General features: G+C 33.4%; 1 protein-coding gene across 1 annotated transcript; it reads left to right on the top strand.

Moving 5' to 3' along the window:
- Positions 1 to 5,565: 5,565 nt before the first annotated feature.
- LOC128984193 (uncharacterized) lies at positions 5,566 to 19,981 on the top strand. The gene is made up of 3 exons (XM_054403489.1): positions 5,566 to 5,690; positions 19,060 to 19,714; positions 19,799 to 19,981. The coding sequence occupies exons 1-3, from the start codon at positions 5,566 to 5,568 to the stop codon at positions 19,979 to 19,981; spliced, it is 963 nt and encodes a 320-aa protein (XP_054259464.1).
- Positions 19,982 to 21,377: the final 1,396 nt, after the last annotated feature.

The following is a 21,377-nucleotide window of genomic DNA, read 5'->3' as shown; positions in this document are numbered from 1 at the left end:
TCAACCTTCAAAGCTGAAATGTCAACCTACTCTGCCAGCTGATAAAGTTAAAGACATTAAAAGCATGTACAAATTTATGCCGTTGCAAGATAGGGAATTTTATACAGTAGTATTTAAACTGTAGGCCTAATTTTGCATCACTTTTCTTGAAAATGTAAATTTTTGACAATTAGGCCTAAAGCATATGCCTATGTATTGAATAATAATAAAAATACAGACATGTTCTTGATTTTAAACTTGCCTATGTTATTTCAAAACATAATCTCCTATGTAGTGTTGGTCAAATAAGGTTCCATCTGCCAGATGGAACCTTCTCTCTCGTAATATCAGCATTGAGGTGAGTGAAAAGGATCCATCTGTTTTTAACATATGTTAATTACTCAGTAATGAGTGAATGAAAAAATTCAAAACTGTTCACACAGGGACTCTAGGATGGCTATACAAACTTTAACTACAAAAAGTCTCATAAGTATATATACTTTTTCGTGGATTGCAATTCCGAACTTAAATCGCATTTTTCTCAAATTGAGGTTGATGTCACATGAAACCTTTTCATTCTAGAGTCACGAATAGCCTAAATTTTACATTTGAATTAACCTTGTGATGTCTGTGATATATTTGCTTATTAATCTATTCTTTACTGGGATATTGTGTAACCCTATATTAAAAATATGTGTTATATTAATCATGTCGATTACATGACTGTTATGCCTAATAAATTTAAATGATTTATTTATTAATCGAATAAACATATTTTTTATTATGCATTTGATTATGAAAGCAATGATAAATGTCATTAGATTGACAAGAGGAAAAAGAACACTGACCAAATTAGAAACTGAAGTTAAAGGGAAAGGTCAGCCCGAAATACAAAATAAAACACTACATCTTTGGAAAAAGAATGTGAGGATGACACTTAACCATACAAATTTGGGAAAAAGATCCCTCCTTCACTCTCCAAATTAACTATTGGCTCACCCCAACCACCACCACCACACCACCCAAGACTCCTTTATCAACACCCAGCACCTCAAGGAATATGTGTTATTTGCCACCAGTGTCATTTGCCACTACTCAAGGATTTGTGTCATTTGCCACCACTCTAGGAGTTGTGTCATTTGCCACCACTGTATACCTGGCTGGGTGAGTCATCAGCCCCAACCCTAGTCCATCGGTCATCAGCCCTCGAGGCACCGGCCGATGGACCAGGAAATACCTATGATTCACACTATCACCCTCTCCTGCAACATTTTTATAAGTAAAAATTCCAACTCTAGGAGTAGGGAAATACATGACGGCAAACGCTCATTCATATCTGTGGATTTGTAATGTAACAACATAGTTAGGGCTCTTCTCACTAAGTTTTACATTTTACAGTAGCATAATTTAAGTATAGAAATTTTGATTCATTTGCTCACTAGTTATAGTTGTTTTCCATTTACTTTTGGAATGGATATATCAACAACGATTCGCGGAAAGCCACGAGGTTTTGATCAAGGATACTCATTCAACTTCAAGAGGACTAAAGCAGATGGAACAATAGTTTGGCTTTGTTCCAAAAACAAGTTGGTCAAAGTGTTAGTCTTATTTATTTAATAACTAGCAACAGTTGTGGTTAGATACAACGGCCGCTAATTAAATAATGGTTATAAATCCATACACCACTTTACTCACTAATATTATTGGTACAAATTAGGCACATAACTTTAAAATCACACACATAACATAAGGAACAAGATTTAACCACAAATGCAAACGGTAAACAACATGTAAACAAAGAAAAATCAATTAAATAGCAAAATAACAATAAGCTGTTAATATTAAAACACGTTTCACATGATTAGATTATGCATACTGGCAAACCAAATACTGCCATTAATAAAAAAAATACCCCTAGCCGCAGCAAACCTGCAGACTAAGCGAATTTCCATCTACCCCGCTGGAATTCCACTAAATTATTCCCTTAAAATTGTCAAATCTATTTCCTATTGAAAAATCGTTAATTTTAATGAGTACTTAGGTTTGCTGCTACGGGAAAAAAGGGGTTTGTTGAAATATTGATAGGTTAGTATGAAGTTAACAAAATTTCAAAATGTTATAGTAATATGCCCATAGACAAGCAAGCTACAACACTTTATTTATTATCCAAAAGAATAACATGGTAATTTTAAATTTTCACTTTTTTAGGATTATTCCGTAACTGTTAGGCATACAACAATGCTTCAATAGAGTAAATTATTTGTTTTTGAGCTCTACAAAATGGTTTGGAAAGAAATTGCAAAATGTTATGTTTTCAGGGTAAAAAATGAGAAACGATAGAAAAGATTTTTACCCCATAAACCCCTTTCCCATATTCCGATCATGCTGATTCGCGAACTCGTTCGAATAAATATAGGTTTACTACGTAAATACAGGGTGATTGGTACTCAGTGTGATAAAATTTTTTGGTGTAAGTACAAAGTAATTGAAGTGTGATGATGCATATAAAATAATCCAAGTCTAAAAATTAGCTTCCCATAAAACTATTTTATATTTTTTTTAAATAACCATGTTTTAAAACTTAATACAGTAATTTCTCAATTACCTGAATATGGATTTGAGTAGATAATGTTATTTTCGTGTTCTACATTAAATTTTGAATAAGAATAATAGAAAAAATACGGAGGATCCATTGTAAAAACTCCTTTGTAAATAGATTTAAAGATAAAAGTTAAGATGTTTGATAAAAATTTAAAAAACAATGGTCAGTTGCATTTTTCACACACTGTATACAAGAAAGTGTCGGAATATGTTAAAAACTGAGCCATTTTATAAGCTTTCCAACCATATGCTACACTATTGAGGTATAGATATTTATTTTGTTTTAGTGGTTTGAATGCCAGAAAACAGAAAACTTTTTACTGTTTTACTGTTCAAGTTGAAACAAAAGTACAACTTTTGCTTAATACATGCCGACTTTCTATGTTTTAAATGTTTAAGACACCATGCTTTGTAGTCTTCAAACCACTAAAGCGTACATAAGCAGACAGAAAGCTCAATGGTGTAGCATATGGTTAAATGCTTATAAAATGGCTCAGTTTTTAACATATTCCGACACTTTCTTGTATACAGGGTGTTAACAAATGCAATTGACCAACGTTTTTTTTAATTGTTATCAAACATCTTAATTTTTATCTTTGAATCTATTTACAATGGAGTTTTTACAACTGATCCCCGTCATTTTCCATTATTCTCATTCAAAATTTAATGTAGAACACGAAAATGACATTATCTACTCAAATCCATTTACAGGCAATTGAGAAATAGCTGTATTAAGTTTAAAAACATAGTTATAAAAAAAAAACATAAAATAATTCTTTGGGAAGCTAATTTTTAGACTTGGAACATTTTATATGCATCATCACACTGCATTTAGTTTGTACTCACACAAAAAAAATTGTCACACTGAGTACCAATCACCTTGTATAGGGTGAACAACTTAACTGTACCACCATTGCTATCTCAGACCCGCTATTAGATTTAGAGAAAACATTAAATAGGAACTTCAACTATTTTCTTGTGACATACGAAAATATGAATTCAAATATTTTTTAACAAAACTATTTTCCAATATTCAGGTTAACTTTAAAACTTCTTATTTGACAGCATGTATTTTACAATGTTTTTAGCATATAAATGCAATTTAAAACGTTTTTAGTAGTTGCATTTCTTTTATAAAGCTACTTAGTTAGGAGTTACATTTGGAAAGGAGTGGCTTTTTGTGAACATTTTGCATGTTGTGGCTCATACAGGAATAAGATCATAATATAAAATACAGTACTGTACAGGGGGATTCATATTAAATTTGAACTCTAATCGCAATTTTTGTGGCTTTTTGTAGGAACTTAAAGGAATCATTTTAAAATATTTTATGATCTTTTTAGAATGTAGATGCAATTTTAAGACATTTATAATTTATTCTTTGCATTTTTTCTTCAAACTTGCTCGTTTAGGAGCTATATCATGCAGAATGTACCAAGAAGCTACTTTTCCCAATATGTTACACGCTGTATCTCCTTTAAGTAGCTTTATAGAACAAATTAAACTAATACAAACATTTTAAAAATTACAGTCTAAAATCGACATAAAATACAAGGTGTCTCATGAGAAATTCTTTAGTTAACTGCCATATTGAAAATATCAGACTTTAAAGGAAGAGAAAGGTATTCATATTTTTGTATGTCATAAGATAATAGTGTAAATTAATGTAAATTGTATAACTCAATTTCCTTAAACAAGATTCTTGATTTAAGAAAATAAATTAGTTGAGTTGGTTGCAACCAAATTTTTATCTACTCTTCAAATATTTCACCTTCCTTGGTTGGTCTTTTTTTCCTTGGTTTGATTTTCAGAAAGTGTAACAGTCCTCAAGAAAGCTCTACTATCATGAGGAAATCAAAGATTTATTGACAAGTATGGGGCATGTTGCTGCTGGATCAAGTAAAAAAATCCAAAACATTGATGGGGCTGAAAATGATCAAGAAGTTGATGACTTGTTGGCAATTTTTTCATTGAAACTATGGCTGAAATGAATTCCATAGATCAACAAATAGCCAATGAAGAATATGAAAAGAAAATGGTAAGTTTTAGCGAATTTCCCTATAGGGAAGTAGCTATTACCGTAGGTGGCACGGTAAGACTTAGACCCGGGACCGATTTACTTTTTCATTTTGATGTCCCCAGAGGCCAAAAACACCATTCGTTCAAATTTATATGTATAATATATACGTCCGTGAACGCGATAACTTGAGTAATTTTTGTCCGATATTGATGAAATTTGGTTTAAAGGTGTAAAGCGGTACAAACTTGAATGAGTTCGCGAACCAGCATGATCGGACCATGGTAACGGGGCTTTACGGGGGGTTTTATGGGGTAAAAATTGGGTTTTCCCACTTTTCACCCTCAAAACACAAAATTTCCCAATTTCTCTTTACACCTTTTTAAAGAGCTTAAAAAAACAAATAATTTAGTATATAAAAGTATTTTTGTTCGATTATTGGTAACGGAAAAAATTTAAAAAATTGTAAATTTTAAATTCCCATGTTATTATTATGGAGAATATTGTCAAATGTTGCAATTTGCTTGTTTATAGATATTTGATCAAACTTGGCAAATTTATTAATTTTATACTAAGCTATCAATATCTTACTAAAAACCCACATTATTAGTTTCCTTGTAGCAGCAAACCTAGGTACTCGTTACACCTAATGTTATTTCAATATATTTAATTTAAAATCAATTCAGACAAATAGAAATTCGCTTAGTCGGCAGGTTTGCTGCGCGCGAGGGTATTTATTATAACATGCGCTATATTGTTTCGAATCTTATTTATCAACTAATAATTTAAGTAGAAGGAAATTTAGCGAGGCGTGACTGTTTTTTCATAAAATGATATAACCAATAGTCATATTTTTTTCAGTTTCATTCCACAAAAGCTATGCTTTAAGGACCAGAGAATTTACACCATAATGTTTTTGTTAAAAAATATGTCCGTATTAATTTACTACAGCATTTGCTTCCCAAACTATGGGTCGCGACCTACTGCTAAGACCCAGGGACAGACCATACATCAAAAAATCTTTATCAGGACTCGTAATCGGCCAATACTGGAACGGTCTGCTGAACATCAGAATAGTAGTCCCACCGAGCAGGTGAGAAGGACAGGGCTATGCATTAAAATATTTTCAGTATATTCACTTTTATATCAGTATATTCACGATTGACTTGTATTAGCTTTTAATTAGGAATATAAAATACCAAGGGTTTGGTAATTTCATAAATAATTTTAATAATAAGTAAATGATTTTGGGACTTTGGATTAATAATACACCCAGTAAATTGTTCTCTAAGCACACAATTTCCAAAATGAAAGAGGTGCTTCTTGCAACAGCGAAGTTGTGCGCACCTCGGATGTTATGAGAACTTTTGTAAATACAACCATTTCCCAGAAAGGTATTTTTCTCAAAATAAATGTTTAGGTAGATGTATATTTATGAATATTGTATCTACCCAGAATAGTTATTGAGGCTTTGTCTAAAATTAAAGTATGTTTTGGCTGTCGCGGCAGTGGGCAATGCTAATGGTCTTGGTGTTAGAGTTTTCCTACGCTTCAAGATTCAAATTCATCAGTATGCAAACAGCCGTAGTAGCCTCCACTTCGTACGTTTTCATATTTCGTATGTTCGTCGTCATGTCACAAGCATTTTTGCCATAGTTTTAAATGATATATTGGAAAGAGTAGATAATACCAGAAACAACCTTCAAAAAGAGGGTTTGGGCATTCTTTCTGCTGGTAAAAAATTACAATTCGTTAAAACTTCCTTAAAGAGCAAAAGAGACTCACTTGAAGAGCACGAAAAGAACCTATTAGCTCTTTGTAATATGGACATTGTCAAATATCAACTCAATAGAGCACGGAGGCGATTTGCGGATGAAAATGAGGACTCAGAAGACGAAGCAGTAACACATTTAAGAAATAAATTTAGAACTCGAAAACCTTAAATATTTCAAAGAATATTATGCTTACAATAACAATAATGATTGAAAAGTTCTTTCCTGATCTTGGAAATTGTCATAAGAATCTTTTTAACTATTCCCATTACAGGATGTTCTAGAGAAAGATGAATTCCCGCTCTAAACAGAATAATAAGTGAAATGAGATCTTTTATGGGAGAGGGAAAACTGAACAGCCTAATTGTGTTATACACTGCATGTGACGTGACCTCCAAAGTGGACTTTAACAGTGTTATTGACAAATTTACTCCAACGAGAACGCAGGAAAAATGCAATGTTTAATGAAGATTATGCCTAGAAAGAACACAGATATCGTGATCAATGGTCAAGACGATGTACCAAATATAATATGAGAACATCGTGTAACTATTTATAAATAAATATATAAATATTTTATGATTATAATGACAAACAACTTTGTGGTGAGTGGGTGATCCGTGATGTTTTTAACACTTGGCAAAACGAAGAAAGTCTTCCTGAAGAAGAAAAACTTGCATTAAATGAAATTAATTCTTCACAGTACCTGCAAATATTGCCACGATTTTTACTTACAAAGCAAAAAGTAACTGTGATTTATACTTGATTAGTAACTGCAATCGAATGTGATGTTACTGCTACGAACATTGGATCATCATTGAGGCCACCTGTTTTTAGCATTGGATGGAAAAAATGACTTAACGAGATTGGATGAGTATTAAACAAACTTCTTAAAAGTGTCATGAGCTTTCACGTAATTTATGTTTTTCGACAATGATAATGTACCCAAAAATAGTGTTAGTGATCTTAAAATATTATACAATTTTTGCTATTTTTGTAAGTCATATAAAATTATAAAAATATTTGATTTTATGGTGTCTTCAGCAATACCAGTAAGAGTGCATTTGTTTAAGACTGTTAAAAATTAAACATTTAAATATCGCAACACTATGCACAGCTAAATAATTCTCATTTGATCCATGTTAGAAAAGTAAAATTGAAAGAACTTGTTCTCAATAAAATATTTGAACCGAGAGGGCAGCTGTCCAAATGAGAAAGACATGTATTTCAGAATCTGACATCTCTTTTACTTCAGGGAATCTTTCTTCTTAGTGTTTTTATGTTTTATTTTATGCCCATTATATCTCAAACTGGACTACTATTTCTATTAATGAACGGCTTTTAAGCAACCAGTCAATAATGTCTTTGCATATCATTTAAAACCATTAAGTATCTACGATTATATTGAAAAACTGTTACTTGTAATTGAATTAAGATGAATTTGTTGTTCTAACGGGGGTCTGAATAACCTTAACATACATACTAAATTGCATTATAATCGAAAAAAATGCAAATTTACAAATGTTGATGTAAAAAAAAATAAACAATGGCGAATATCTGGTTAACGGAGCAATTTTGGGAAAAATTTGATTCTTGATTTTCTCTTTATAAAACCCGTAGAACCATTTCCCAGAGTTTAGCTGTTTACTTACGGGACACCCTGTATGCATATATACAGGGTGGAACGAAGTTAGTGTTAAAAAATGTTATCTGTTAAACTACTAAGTATTGGTGACAAAATGGCACCAATTTAAGTTTCCATACCCTCACAGGTAGGGAATAACGGACAATTTAAGATTTTTTCAAAATATTTGTATTTGCTTACATAAATTGGCCATAAGTGCACTAAATATTGTTTTTATTCCAAATTCATTGTCATTTTGAGAATCCTTGTTCAATTTCCAATATTAATAGAACAAATTCGTTGAGATGAAACATCTGCATAAGCCCTTATTTGGCAATGGAAGTTTGAATTTGTGATTTTTTAGAAAAAAGTAATAACCTTTTCCAAAGTTTTTCTATACTACACTGGACTCTAGAGAGTGTCAAATATTACTAAAAACTTCGGCAGTTAATAACCTTTAAAATGACGTATAAACATCTACTGTTCGTTTGATTTGTCGTTCTCAAATTTAAGAGTTTCTTTTGAAAAACACGGAATGGCCAAAATCGCCTCCCTTTAAAATAACATGTATTTGCTTAAATAATATGGCAATAGCTACAATAACAATTATATTTGAATAGGGTTTATTGTAATTTTTAGAATCCTTGTGAGATTTATTATAAGAATATTAAAGATCTATTAGGATTGACATCCATATAAACGTAGGTTTTGTGAAAACATGTTTAACTTTTATTTAATTTAATTTTTTGAATACAATGAATATTGTTTAAACCCACACATGGCACATTTAACTTAAGATTATTTTCTAAAGATAAGCAAATACTTCCAATGAAGTAACCTCTAAAATTATGTAGATACTACAATTTACAATGTTGTCAATTTAATTACCGAAAACCCAAAATTAACCTAAGTAAATTATAGCAATTAGATTGTAGTGCTTAGACACATGCTAATGAAAATCAGCCAAGTGATATATTTCTTTACTAAAATAATTGTTAAAACCTCAGAAATACGTAGTTTAACTTATTTACACAAAAAATAAAAGTTAATTCTAAAACACACAGTATTCGAAACTTAAATAACTGTTCCTTACTTACTTAACGTTTTAATAGTTGCCTTATATTTGATACCAACTACTTGTGTTTTTTTTTCAAAATCTTCTTTATTTTCCCTGATATACAGCCAATTTTCTTTGCAAGTGGCACCAACAGTAACATTAAACTACAACGTTCCTCTGACTAGAACATCTGCATTCATTATCCAGTTTTAAATTTCCTTATTATCTTCCGCTAAAGATAAGGAGTCCAAGTACTCCACTTAGCCACACAAAACAAGTCCAGTGGAATAGAGGTCTGGCGACCTGGCATGCCAGCAAATCACACCATAAGACCCATCTTTATCATTGTTATCATTGTTCAAGTTGTGTATTTTGCATTAATTCAATCTCGCACATCGGTTGAGTGTACCATAGAACTAACACCGTAAACGATATTTAAGTTATGCCATTTAAAAAGAAAAAAACCCTAAATGAAGATACATCACAAAACCTAGGTTCATGAGGTTTTAATCCGAACAATTCCTCAATATATTAGGGATTTTACAAGGATTCTGAAAATTGCAATATTACCCATTTAAACATGATTTTTAAAGCAGCTGCTGCCATATCATTGAATCCAATACATATTTTTTGCAGGAAATTAAACATTAGCCATTCCGTGTTTTTAAAGAAAACTCTTAAATTTGAGAACGACAAATCAAACGAACAGTAGATGTTTATACATCATTTTAAAGGTTATTAACTGCCGAAGTTTTTAGTAATAATGGACACTCTCTAGAGTCCAGTGTAGTATAGAAAAACTTTGGAAAAGGTTATTATTTTTTTCTAAAAAATCACAAATTCAAACTTCCATTGCCAAATAAGGGCTTATACAGAAGTTTCATCTCAACGAATTTGTACTATTAATATTGGAAATTTAACAAGGATTCTAAAAATGACAATGAATTTGGAATAAAAACAATGTTTAGTGCACTTATAGCCATTTTATGTAAGCAAATACAAATATTTTGAAAAAATCTTAAATTGTCCGTTATTCCCTACCTGTGAGGGTATGGAAACTTAAATTGGTGCCATTTTGTCACCAATACTTAGTAGTTTAACAGATAACAATTTTTAACACTAACTTCGTTCCACCCTGTATATCCGTTAACTCAATTGCTCAATATTTGTTTGTTTTTCACTAAATTTGTAATGAACGTGTAGGGATCTATCCTAATTTTCAATAATTAAAAATGCCTAATATTAAAACGCTAATAGCTCTGGCGGAGGTGATATTTTGAGAGCTGATAAGCAGGGTTAACTATATCATAATACAGTATACTTGAATTTTTATGTCAACCTTGATATGCATTATACAATATTAAATTACTGAAAAACTCTTTGCAAGAATGTGCACAATATTTTTTACCCTCAAAGTAGTTTAAACAAACTGACTCAGCCTTACATAGGTTGATTTCAAATTTAAAAGTTGAAATTATACATGGACTTGTGCTGATGAACCTAATAAACAAAGAATAAGTTCTGGATTGTTATTCTTATATACTGTGAAACAAGGATATGTACGAGTATTATGAGCTAGCTATATCAATCGAAATAATCTGAAAGGAGAGATAAGAAGTTTGAATACTGCAAGGGGTTCCCTAGAAAGGCTAAAGTTTCAATCAAAGACCTCATAGGAATGCCGCAAACGATATCCTCTTTATTATACAATAAGAGAGCTCAGTGAAATCCCCTTGAGCCGCAGTGGTGGATTACCAACTTTTGTAACTTCTCTTATTGCTGTTTGGTGAGCGTTTTACCTCCAAGATGTCCATTCAATATGTTGCCTTAAAAGTACCATATTGTATGTAATTAATAGTGCATTAATTAAGTTGGCCATCTAACCTATTATTTTCTAAATTTTTCACCAGTATTTTCTAAATATTGACTTTAAAAAATTCAAGTTTCTAAAGTCAAAACATGTACAACCCAACAAGAGACTTAATCAAATTAAAAAGTCACATTTGTCTTTACAATAGAAAATCTATTATCTAAAAAAATGGATAGTATTGTATGAATTGGTATATTGTTGTGGAGTAGGTTTACGTTTTGTGTACATTTACGACTCAATGAGAGTTGCGGACCATTTTTTGGGGAGAATACAAGTCTTGATGAATTGAAAAAGTCGTGTTTTAAATACATGGGAGAGTGGGGAGGAATGGGACGTCAGCTGTTTTGAGATTCCTTGCAGACATTTTTTTCTATTTATGGAACATGATTGTAAAAAATAAAATGAGAAAACAATTTTTTACACAGGCAAAGTTAGGGCCACATGACCCTTTCTTACACTTAAACTGTAAAGTATGTTAACCTGTATCTAAACCTGTATTGTATGTACGTTTGCTGGTTATACATGGTTCACATGGTTACATGGTTTGTATGGCCTGGTTCATTTCCATTTGCTTACATGTGCAGTTGAGTGTTGCAATAGAAAACGTTAGTTTTCAATATTAAAAAGTAAAGTTTGTCAATGATTTTTTTCAGGGAAGTTGCAAAAAATGTACACAATAACAGGGGAAAAATGTGTGAATCTACATAATTCTCTGCATATTATGCAATATAAAAGTGCTAACATACCAAATTTTTTTTTTTTTTTAGTTATGAACATTATTTGTAATTATGTGCTTGCAGGAGTCCCATTCATGTTAAATATTTCCCTAATTTGGTTTTTATGCATTTAATTGTGGGATCATGCATATGAGCAGTAATACGCATCCAATTGTTGTATTTTATACATTAAAGCTATTTTCAACTTAATATGATTTAACTTGGACTTATTGCCGTTTATCACCCGATAAAAAAGGCAGTATTGAATGAACTGTCAAGCATACCAACTAAATGCAGCCTGTTTATCATACAGGAAAATTAGGAAAACTACCCTAATTTCCAAGATGTTTCACGGGCCTAATTAAGTTTAGAAAAAAAACCAAATACATTTTCCTCAAATTGTAATATATACGAGTAGGTGTAACTAGAAAAATCTTTAAATTAGCAATATTGGCCATTTTAAAGCCCGTGGATATTTTTTTCCCTAATTGTTTACTACTTTAGAATTACAGTTTGAACAATAAATGCTAAAACTTACTATATTAAAAAAAAGTTTCATTTGCCTCGTGTGTGTGTGTGTGTGTGTGTGTGTTAATCCAATATGCGTCGATCTGTTTTAGTAAAGGGTTATTATTAGTAAGCCTAACTGTAACCTAATGATTTTTGCAATCTATTCAGCTAGAATATTTGAGTTAGTAGCCCAGTAAGGCCAACTGTGGAAATATAGTTTCTTTCTCAAATAATTTATTTTTTTATTTTATCAATTTTCTGGATGACCCTTTCTTTCCCAACGTGTACTATAGTATACAATAAGTTTTTAAACGTTTTTTTCAGGTCTGGGCTAGGTCACAGATTATACTCACATATGGTTAGCTTCAGCTATTAATTTTGAACAAGACAGTTTCATGTTTCCCCTAACAAGGAATAGATTTTATGCAATCTGGTGAAATTTTCACATTGCGAAAAATAATACCAGAACTCCCGGGTCAAACAAACTATTTAAAGTTCGTCCCCTAATCAACCATATGGTTGAAGTAAGCCGAACCTTACCAGCCGATGAACATCAGTCAATTGATGAGCATATGATCCCTTTTAAACGGACATCCCAATTCAAGTTGTACGTGAAGAAAAAAAAAATGGGGTTATAAGGGTTTTATGCGATGTGGGTCAGGGGGTTTGATGCATAATTTTGCTATCTACACAGGAAGGGACACATGTGAAGATTACCAAATCGGCTTTTCAGGAGACATTGTACTGCACCTCTGTGAAGACCTTCCACACAACCAAAACCATAAGGTATATTACAGACAATTGGTTACCTCACTTCCCTTGTTCACAATTTTAAAAGATAAAGGAATCTGGGGGACAGGAGTCATTCGACCTGACAGTGCCCCTTCTTGACAAAGAGGCTTTAGAGGAACGTGGACGGGGTGCATACGACTCGGCAGTTGATGTGAAAAGCATCCTCCTTGCAATAACATGGCTTGACAATAAGCCATTACAATTACAATAATGACATCAAACGTTGATGTAGAACCAATAGCAATATGCCAAAGATGGTCAAAAACAGATTTAGCCGGAATAGATGTACCACGCCCAGCACATGTCCAAGTATACAATACCTCAATGGGGGGGTGTACCTTTTTGGTATGCTTATAGCGCTCTACCGGATGGATATAAGGGGCAAAAGAGGCTATATGCGCATTTTGTACTGGTGTGAGAATGTCGCCGTAGTTGCCAACTAAATGAACTGAGCAGTCTAAGAGAGTAGGAAGACCAAATCGAATTCCGCCTAAAACAAAAAAAAGGGCCGAAGAGGCTACTACCACTAGAAGAACTGAGGTATGATAATGTTGGGCATTGGCCAGAGATGTCTGACAACAGGGCAAGATGTTCCAAGTGCTCAAATACATGTATGCCGTACAAAAGACAATAAGTGTTTCTTAGAGTTTCACAATGCTGAGTGTGTCCTGTGGGACTAGCCTACTTTTGAAATGCTTTTGAACATGCACATTGGTGTTTGTTAGTGTTCTTTTATTAAAATTTTAAAACAAATTTATGGGGTTTTGTTGTTTGTATGCCACCCTAATATTAGAAAACAGTTTTATTCAATTTCAAATAACAAATACAATATTTTTTTATCATAGTATACTATGGGAAATACTTGCAAATTGACAAAAATATTAAACTGTTGACTAAAATGCACAGTGGGAATAAGGAAGTATTTTGTTAATTATTATAAATTTTACAACGTTCTTACAATGACCATAGTAACTTATAACAATAATCAACAGAAAAAAGATTGCAATCTTTTTGTGAAATTTAGTGAAATGAGTTCTTTCGGCCTAAACTTAACAATCATAAAAAAAATTATACCCCAAAATAGGCTATATATTTTTTTCTAAAAAAAAGAATTGGGAAAGAAAGGGTTAAACAAATCTATTAAAAGTAGTTTGGTTTCAGCTAACTGAGCATGATTTCAACGAGTTTGGAAAAAGAAAACATACAGAAAACATAACATCCGAAAAAATCAAAACAGCTGTTAAATTAATATTGAACGATGACCATACAATCCGTGCTGCAGCAAGAGATTTCGGCAATTCTTAATCTTTCCTATACCATTGTATCTAAATATCAAAACAGCATTATTCAAAATACAATAGTTTGTCAGTATTTACAGCTGATCAAGAGGAAATGCTACGCTCATCTATACCGTACCTATACAGGGTGACAAAAAAGTCTGGAAACGGCTTAATATATTTTTAAATAAATTTGTTAGAAAATTCAAACCTTTCACATTAACTTACATGTATAAAAGTTACTTTTTGCAAGCATTACCATTTTTTCACCTTCACCAGAGAACGGCCCATGAGGAGTAGGTAAGGTACGTAATCTTTAATGTAAGCATAGGTTGATATGCACATAATTTTAAAGGTCTGGTCAAGTGGAGTTCATTGCCGGAAACTGCGTATCAAAAGGTTCATCCGTTACAAAATGGCGGCAGTCCAAAGTTCTTGCGGAAAATACCTGCACAGGCCTTACTCGTATTAAACATTAGCTTGAGAGCTGAAATTGTATTTTAAAGTCAAATAGCTCAAAGAAAAAGTTTATTCAATCTTCAAAACAAATTTAACCGGTTTTCAGATTTCCCGGCTAATGTTGACTATGATTATTTACCAATACTAAGGCCTGTGCAGGTATATTTCACAATAACTTTGGACTACCGCCATTGTGTAACGGATGAACCTTTTTGATGCGATTTCCGGCCATGAACTCCACTTGACCCGACCTTTAGGCTTGTCGCACACTACGGCAGACCAGCTCAGGCAGATCAGGTCAGACCGCTCAGGTCCGGCAGTTTTCCCACACACTACGTCCGGTCAGTCCGCTCAGCTCAGGCGTTTTTTGAGCGCCAACCTAGTAGTCGACAGACAGCGGCATTGGCTGCATGTATGCTTTGTGTCTTCTTGTTCAGTGCGATGCGATTGTGCGATGGGTTCTAGTAGTAGTGATGAAGAAACTGCTATAGTAGCATTAGCACTTGCTGCGGAAGAGGACGAGAAGGCCCAAAAAAACAGGAGAAAAAGGAGGACACTTTGGGTGCACAGTATTAATGTCGCACGGGATAGTGAGGGAGAGTATCATACTCTTTTCCCAAGATTAAAAAACGACAACGCAAGATTCTTTAGATATTTTCGTATGAGTTACGAAAAGTTTTTGGAGCTGCTACATATTATTGAACCTGAAATAAAAAGATGTGATACACGTTTTAGAAGAAGCATATCACCAGAGGAGCGATTGGCGGTTACCTTAAGGTAAGATTAGTAACAAGTATTATAACAATTATTTTTAAAGTCAATTCCTACACATGTCAAGAAAAGCAAAATCCTTTTTAGTACTCAAGCTTCATAAAACGCAAATCAAATTAATAAAACACAGGTTGCTGCGATTTTTTAAGTTTTCATAATTTTGGGACCAAGATAAATGTAATCTTCGTATTGGAAAGTATATATATACAAGAGATAATTTATAAAACACAGGTTGTTGCGATATATTTTTAATTTTCTCAATGTTGAGACTTAGATAAATGTTATCTCCGTCCCAAGGAACACCTAGAAAAAAAGTTTCATAAAAATTGACCATTAAAAGCAATTAAAATTTATAAAACACAGGTTGCTGCATTATTTCGAATTTTTCCAATGATTGGACCAACATAAATGTAATCACCGTATTGAATGACTAACAACCCACATTAATGAATAACTTTATTTTTAACTACATTGAAAATCATGGTTTATTACAAGTTACATAAATGTACTAAAAAAATTACATCAAGTTATATAAATATCTCTTGATGAGAGATATGATAATGGGGAAAACAGAAAGTGTCACATATCATTATAATATATGATTAGTTCACTTTAACATAGTTGTTACATTTTTCTGTAAGTAATTGAAGAAAAGTCTGTGTTGAAGTTCCCTTGGTTAATTGAGGATACATTTCGAGACGTGAGAACCAGAGGGTTCCATCTGCAATTTTTGTTATTTTTCATTTTTTTGCATTAATATACTCTTAAAGCATATTTCTATAATTATTTAATATTTCCAAAACGAAACTCTGAATAGTTTATGATTTATGAGCAGGGAAATATAGTTCCATCTGCAAAAGTTGGCAAACCTGAGAACCAGAGAGTTCTATCTGCAACATCAGCTGAGAAAGAGTTGTTGTTGTCACTATTGAGGTTATGTTTTCTTACTGTTGTATTGTGTTTCTTATGAGCAACCTAAATGGATGATTATGCAATAAATAAGTTGATTGACGACATATCTGATGGTAGTATATCATCAGAAAATAATGATAGTGGCGAAGAATACCTACCGATACCAAATGATGACGACAGTGAAGATGAATTCATTCCTTTTCCAAAACGGCGAAAACTTTGTACAAGGTAAGAGTATTGTTATAATTAAAGAGTTTTGTTAGGTTCATGTGCGTTTGATTGGCATTGTATAACTTAATATAAACATTACATTATTAAATTATCAATCTGTATATTTCATACTAAGCATAGATTGGGCCTAGGTCTTTTGCATACCGTATTTATTGGTTAGCCCACCTACAATGTTTACACTGTAGCCTAGAATAACTTGTGATCAAATTAACTCTAACGAACATGTAAAATATAATTTATTTGCTTAGCCGTGTAGTCTACCGGGACTAAAAAATAAATAGATTTGGATTTTATATGATTTTATATGATTGGATAATATATGATTAGTTCACTTTAACATAGTTGTTACATTTTTCTGTAAGTAATTGAAGAAAAGTCTGTGTTGAAGTTCCCTTGGTTAATTGAGGATACATTATTTGGCTGATGGGGCATCTGGGTCTGCAAGTTTGATCCATGAGCAACATTATATTGGTCTGTATTTATGTCCATCGTGCGATTGTACATTGAACTTGTAGATTGAGGGGTACCATGGCTCGGGACTAATGTTAGACTAATGTTAGTACTAATGTAAGACACGGGAATAATGTTGAATCTCTCCGGGGGTCTGCTCTCCAGTTAGTGATGGTAACATTGGTGAGGGGGTTGTGCGTAAGGACGAGGATGTCGTTCGTGTGCCAGTAGACCATGGAATATGTTCGGCTTGAATGAGATTTTTCATTTCATATTCTGACAATAAGGACGATATTTTAGATTTTATTTCAACTTGCAAAAAAGGTGTAAATGTTCTTACGGTATCTTCGGCAGATTTAAAGAATGATGTAAGATAATCTGAAGTTGTGTTTGTAGAGTGTTTTTTTTTTTTTGGAAAATAATTCTCTAGTACACCGGCCACTTGACTGGTACTCGTTGGTTCTTGGTTTTTTTCCGAACCACACGGGAACTGGATGCATGTCTCTTTGGTGGATTTAGTGTCGAAGATTGCTCGGTTTCTGAGACATCAGACAAGTGTTCCGCTGTTTTTTCCGCGTCATAGTCTCCTACTTCAGTTTCATTATCGTCTGCATACTCTATATTACTAATCTGCGGTCGTTTATCAGACATGTGGTCATTAAGGAAAGACATTTGGTCTTCATACTTCCAGGGTTTGATGTTTTTGTTTGCCTGCCCGCTCTTTGTTTTCTTTTTCGCTAATGCTTTCCTATAACTATCCCTAAGGTTGTTCCACCTTTTCTTTATTAGTGCACCTAAAAATAAAACAAATCATTATTGTTATGGAAGTCCAAATTCGATAAGTTAGTAATAGTCCAGTCAATGAATGATCCAAAAGTAGGTGTAGAGTGCGTGAGCAGGTAACTAAGTGATTCCTTAAGAAACTTGTTCAGGGGGCTTAGGGTGTTAACATACCAAAAGTCCTGACTCCTAGGTGGTGAGCCAGGGGGTGGAGGGGGGTAAAAGGGGGGGAGAAAGGTACGCATTTTAGGTTTTTTGATTATATCTCGAAAACTATCAACTTTTTGTATACTATAGTAAATTATAAAATTGAAGAAGATTAAATTTTCTACAAGAAAAGTATATAATGTGTTTATTTTGGTTCAACAGATTACGAGTTATAACTTATTTAATTGATATCTTATTAAAATACTCCTTCCATAAGAAATACATGTAAATTAGTATGCGAAATGGGGCGAATCCTATCCGCCCAAAGGAAATATAACTGATATTCTGGAAATCTTGACAAAATTTCCAGTAATTTGACACTTTAATCATGAAATTTTGTCAAAAATTAAAGCGAGGGTGAGCGTTTAAAAATGGGATGATTTAAGGTTTTTTTTTATATTTCCAATAAAAAAACACCAAAACTCGACATTTTGTTACCTCGCCCACGCCTTAATTTTGGATCAATTTTAATGATTAAAGTGTCAAATTACTGGAAATTTTGTCAAGATTTCCAGAATATCATTTATATTTCCTTTGGGCGGATATGATTCGCCCCATTTCGCATACTAATTTACATGTATTTCTTATGGAAGGAGATTTTAATAAGATATCAATTAAATAAGTTATAACTCGTAATCTGTTGAACCAAAATAAACACATTATATACTTTTCTTGTAGAAAATTTAATCTTCTTCAATTTTATAGTTTACTATAGTATACAAAAAGTTGATAGTTTTCGAGATATAATTAAAAAACCCAAAATGCGTACCTTTCTCCCCCCCCTTTTCCCCCCTCCACCCCCTGGCTCACCTCCTAGGAGTCAGGACTTTTGGTATGTTAACACCCTAAGCCCCCTGAACAAGTTTCTGAAGGAATCGCTTAGTTACCTGCTCACGCACTCTACACCTCATTCCTTGACTGGACTATAACCACCCGTGTTACTTGTAGTTCTGGTCTGCCCTAAATGTCAATTTTAAAAATTTACCATCTATAATATTACTTATATATGATTTTAAAAATACGTTCTATTGCAGGTTCCTTGGACACGCTGGCACGTACAGGTCTGTAGCATTCAGTTACAGAATGGGCGAGTCAACAGTTGCTAACATTGTACACAGCACTTGCAGAGTAATTTGGGAAAAGCTGTCACCGGTGGTTATGCCCAAGCCTGACAAAAACAAGTGGGAGAAGATTAGTGAAACATTTAATGAAACATGGCAATATCCAAATGCCATTGGAGCTATCGACGGAAAACATGTCGTCATTGAGAAACCAGGTAATAGTGGATCAATGTTTTTTAATTACAAAAAAGGATTCAGCATAGTATTGCTGGCTTTGGTCGATGCCAATTGCAATTTTATTACTGTGGACGTTGGCACTTATGGTAAAAATAGTGATGGTGGAATCTTCAAAGAGTCTCAAATAGGAAAATCTCTCCATAATGGTCTTCTTGACTTGCCTCCAGCTAAAGCCCTGGGTGGCTCAAGCATTGTACTTCCCCATGTCATGCTTGCCGATGAGGCGTTTCCCCTGCACATGAATATCATGCGGCCGTTCCCTGGCCCACGACTGATCAATAACACAGAGAACAAGGTATACAATTACAGGCATAGTCGTGGTAGACGCGTGGTGGAGAGTGGTTTTGGAATATTGGCAAAAAAGTTCAGAGTGTACTCCCAGAAACTCCAAGTAAAACCTGATCACGTAGATATCATAGTTCTAGCAACAACATGTCTTCACAATTTTTTACGAGGTGACGAGGCAAATCTATAGAGGCCTGGTGAACTGGAACTTAATGAAGAGTTCCACGGATTGCGACCACTAAGAAGGACAGGGGGAAACGCATCTTTAGAAGCATTTGAAATCAGGGATGGGTTTAAGAAATACTTCAACTCTGTGCAAGGCAAAGTGTCGTGGCAGGACGATATGATCAACAAAGGCAGGAAGAACGTGTAAAGACACAGAGCAACTACGACGTGCGAACAGAGCAACATGAAGGAAATGTAAACACAGAGAGTAATTGCAAAATTATTATAATAATACTAGCTGACCCGGCGAACTTCGTATCGCCTAAGTTGGTTATAGGTTTCCCCTAAGACAGACCGATGGAAAGAAAGTACCGTTACGTTTAATTTTCAAGATGATCTCGTTCGCATCGCTCAATCACGTCCTGGTTGAAGTTCGTTCGCTACGCTCACTCACCTTTGGGTTGGAGCTCGTTCGCTACGCTCACTCACCTTTAGGTTGAAGTTCGTTCGCTACGCTCACTCACCTTTTGGTTGCAAATTAGCTGTTGTCATAAATGTAAAAGAAATAATAGTGCTGCACCCTGTTGGTAATCCTTGTAACTTTAATGCTATTGAACATCATAGAACAGAACCAACTTGTTTAATTGAAACAGCTGTTAAGATTCATTAATTCCATTTCTCATAAGGTTAACATGGGAAACTCCAGATCCACTGGGGGGGAGCCCTTTTAAGAATTTTGAAACGGGAAATAGTTTACGTCCGATTCGCATACCTACAGAATTTACACACCAAATTTCATAACGATCGGTGAAGTCGTTCCGGAGGAGTTTGCAGACAAACACTGTGACACGAGAATTTTATATATTAGAGATAAAAATTGTAAATTTGTACAGATATATTATATAAATATAAGATATATATCTTAATAAATTGTGCTGATTGTTCTACTATTGTTTTAATGGTTTCACTCAATATACAAAAAAAATTTTGTTATCAAACCCAATTTAATAGTATGTGATATAATAATATTTTTATTATATAAAATTATCTACATTATTTAAAGATAAGAGTGAAAATGCCAATGCCACAAACAAAATGTTTCTATCTATTTTGGGTTTTAAAAGTAATGAATAGTTTCATTACTTAATTAATACACTGTATTATGTACTCTTGGGATAAGCCTTAATGCATCGTGATTTAAGAACGAGAACTTAATAAGTAAGCAACTTAAACAAGTACAGTATAATAAATAGTACTACATTTTAATAATAATACTACACGAGACCAGCTGTTCTGAGATAAGCGGTCATTCACCTCTGACAATCTATTTTGACGCAGTGCAAAGAATGTGTCAATGTGTGAGGTTATGTTCGTGTTTTGTTGTGATGTTTGTCTCTGTTGTAAAGTTGCCAACTGGTACAAACTACTGTTTATATATATGTACAAACTACTGTATGGTAACACATATTACTTACAATCTTCATTCAGATTTGTAGATATTTCCTCCCACGCGGAATCCTTCATCACTATATTGTAGTAGTCTTTGTGCGACAAGTCGTACAACATACCATAGCCCTGTACTGCAGAAATTAATCTTTCATCAA

This window comes from Macrosteles quadrilineatus, unplaced genomic scaffold (assembly GCF_028750875.1).
Source record: "Macrosteles quadrilineatus isolate MER2022 unplaced genomic scaffold, UCM_ALF_1.0 Scaffold_2__2_contigs__length_208266976, whole genome shotgun sequence".
In the NCBI taxonomy this organism is placed as follows: domain Eukaryota; kingdom Metazoa; phylum Arthropoda; class Insecta; order Hemiptera; family Cicadellidae; genus Macrosteles; species Macrosteles quadrilineatus.
This window is presented reverse-complemented; position numbering and strand designations above follow the sequence as displayed.

What these genes read in the sequence shown, in the direction of transcription:
- LOC128984193 (XM_054403489.1), top strand. Translation starts at nt 5,566, where the DNA reads ATGGGTCGCGACCTACTGCTAAGACCCAGGGACAGACCATACATCAAA. An exon ending in ATAGTAGTCCCACCGAGCAG is followed by an intron (nt 5,691 to 19,059) that starts GTGAGAAGGACA and finishes GTTCTATTGCAG; the next exon opens with GTTCCTTGGACACGCTGGCA. An exon ending in TGTACTCCCAGAAACTCCAA is followed by an intron (nt 19,715 to 19,798) that starts GTAAAACCTGAT and finishes GCAAATCTATAG; the next exon opens with AGGCCTGGTGAACTGGAACT.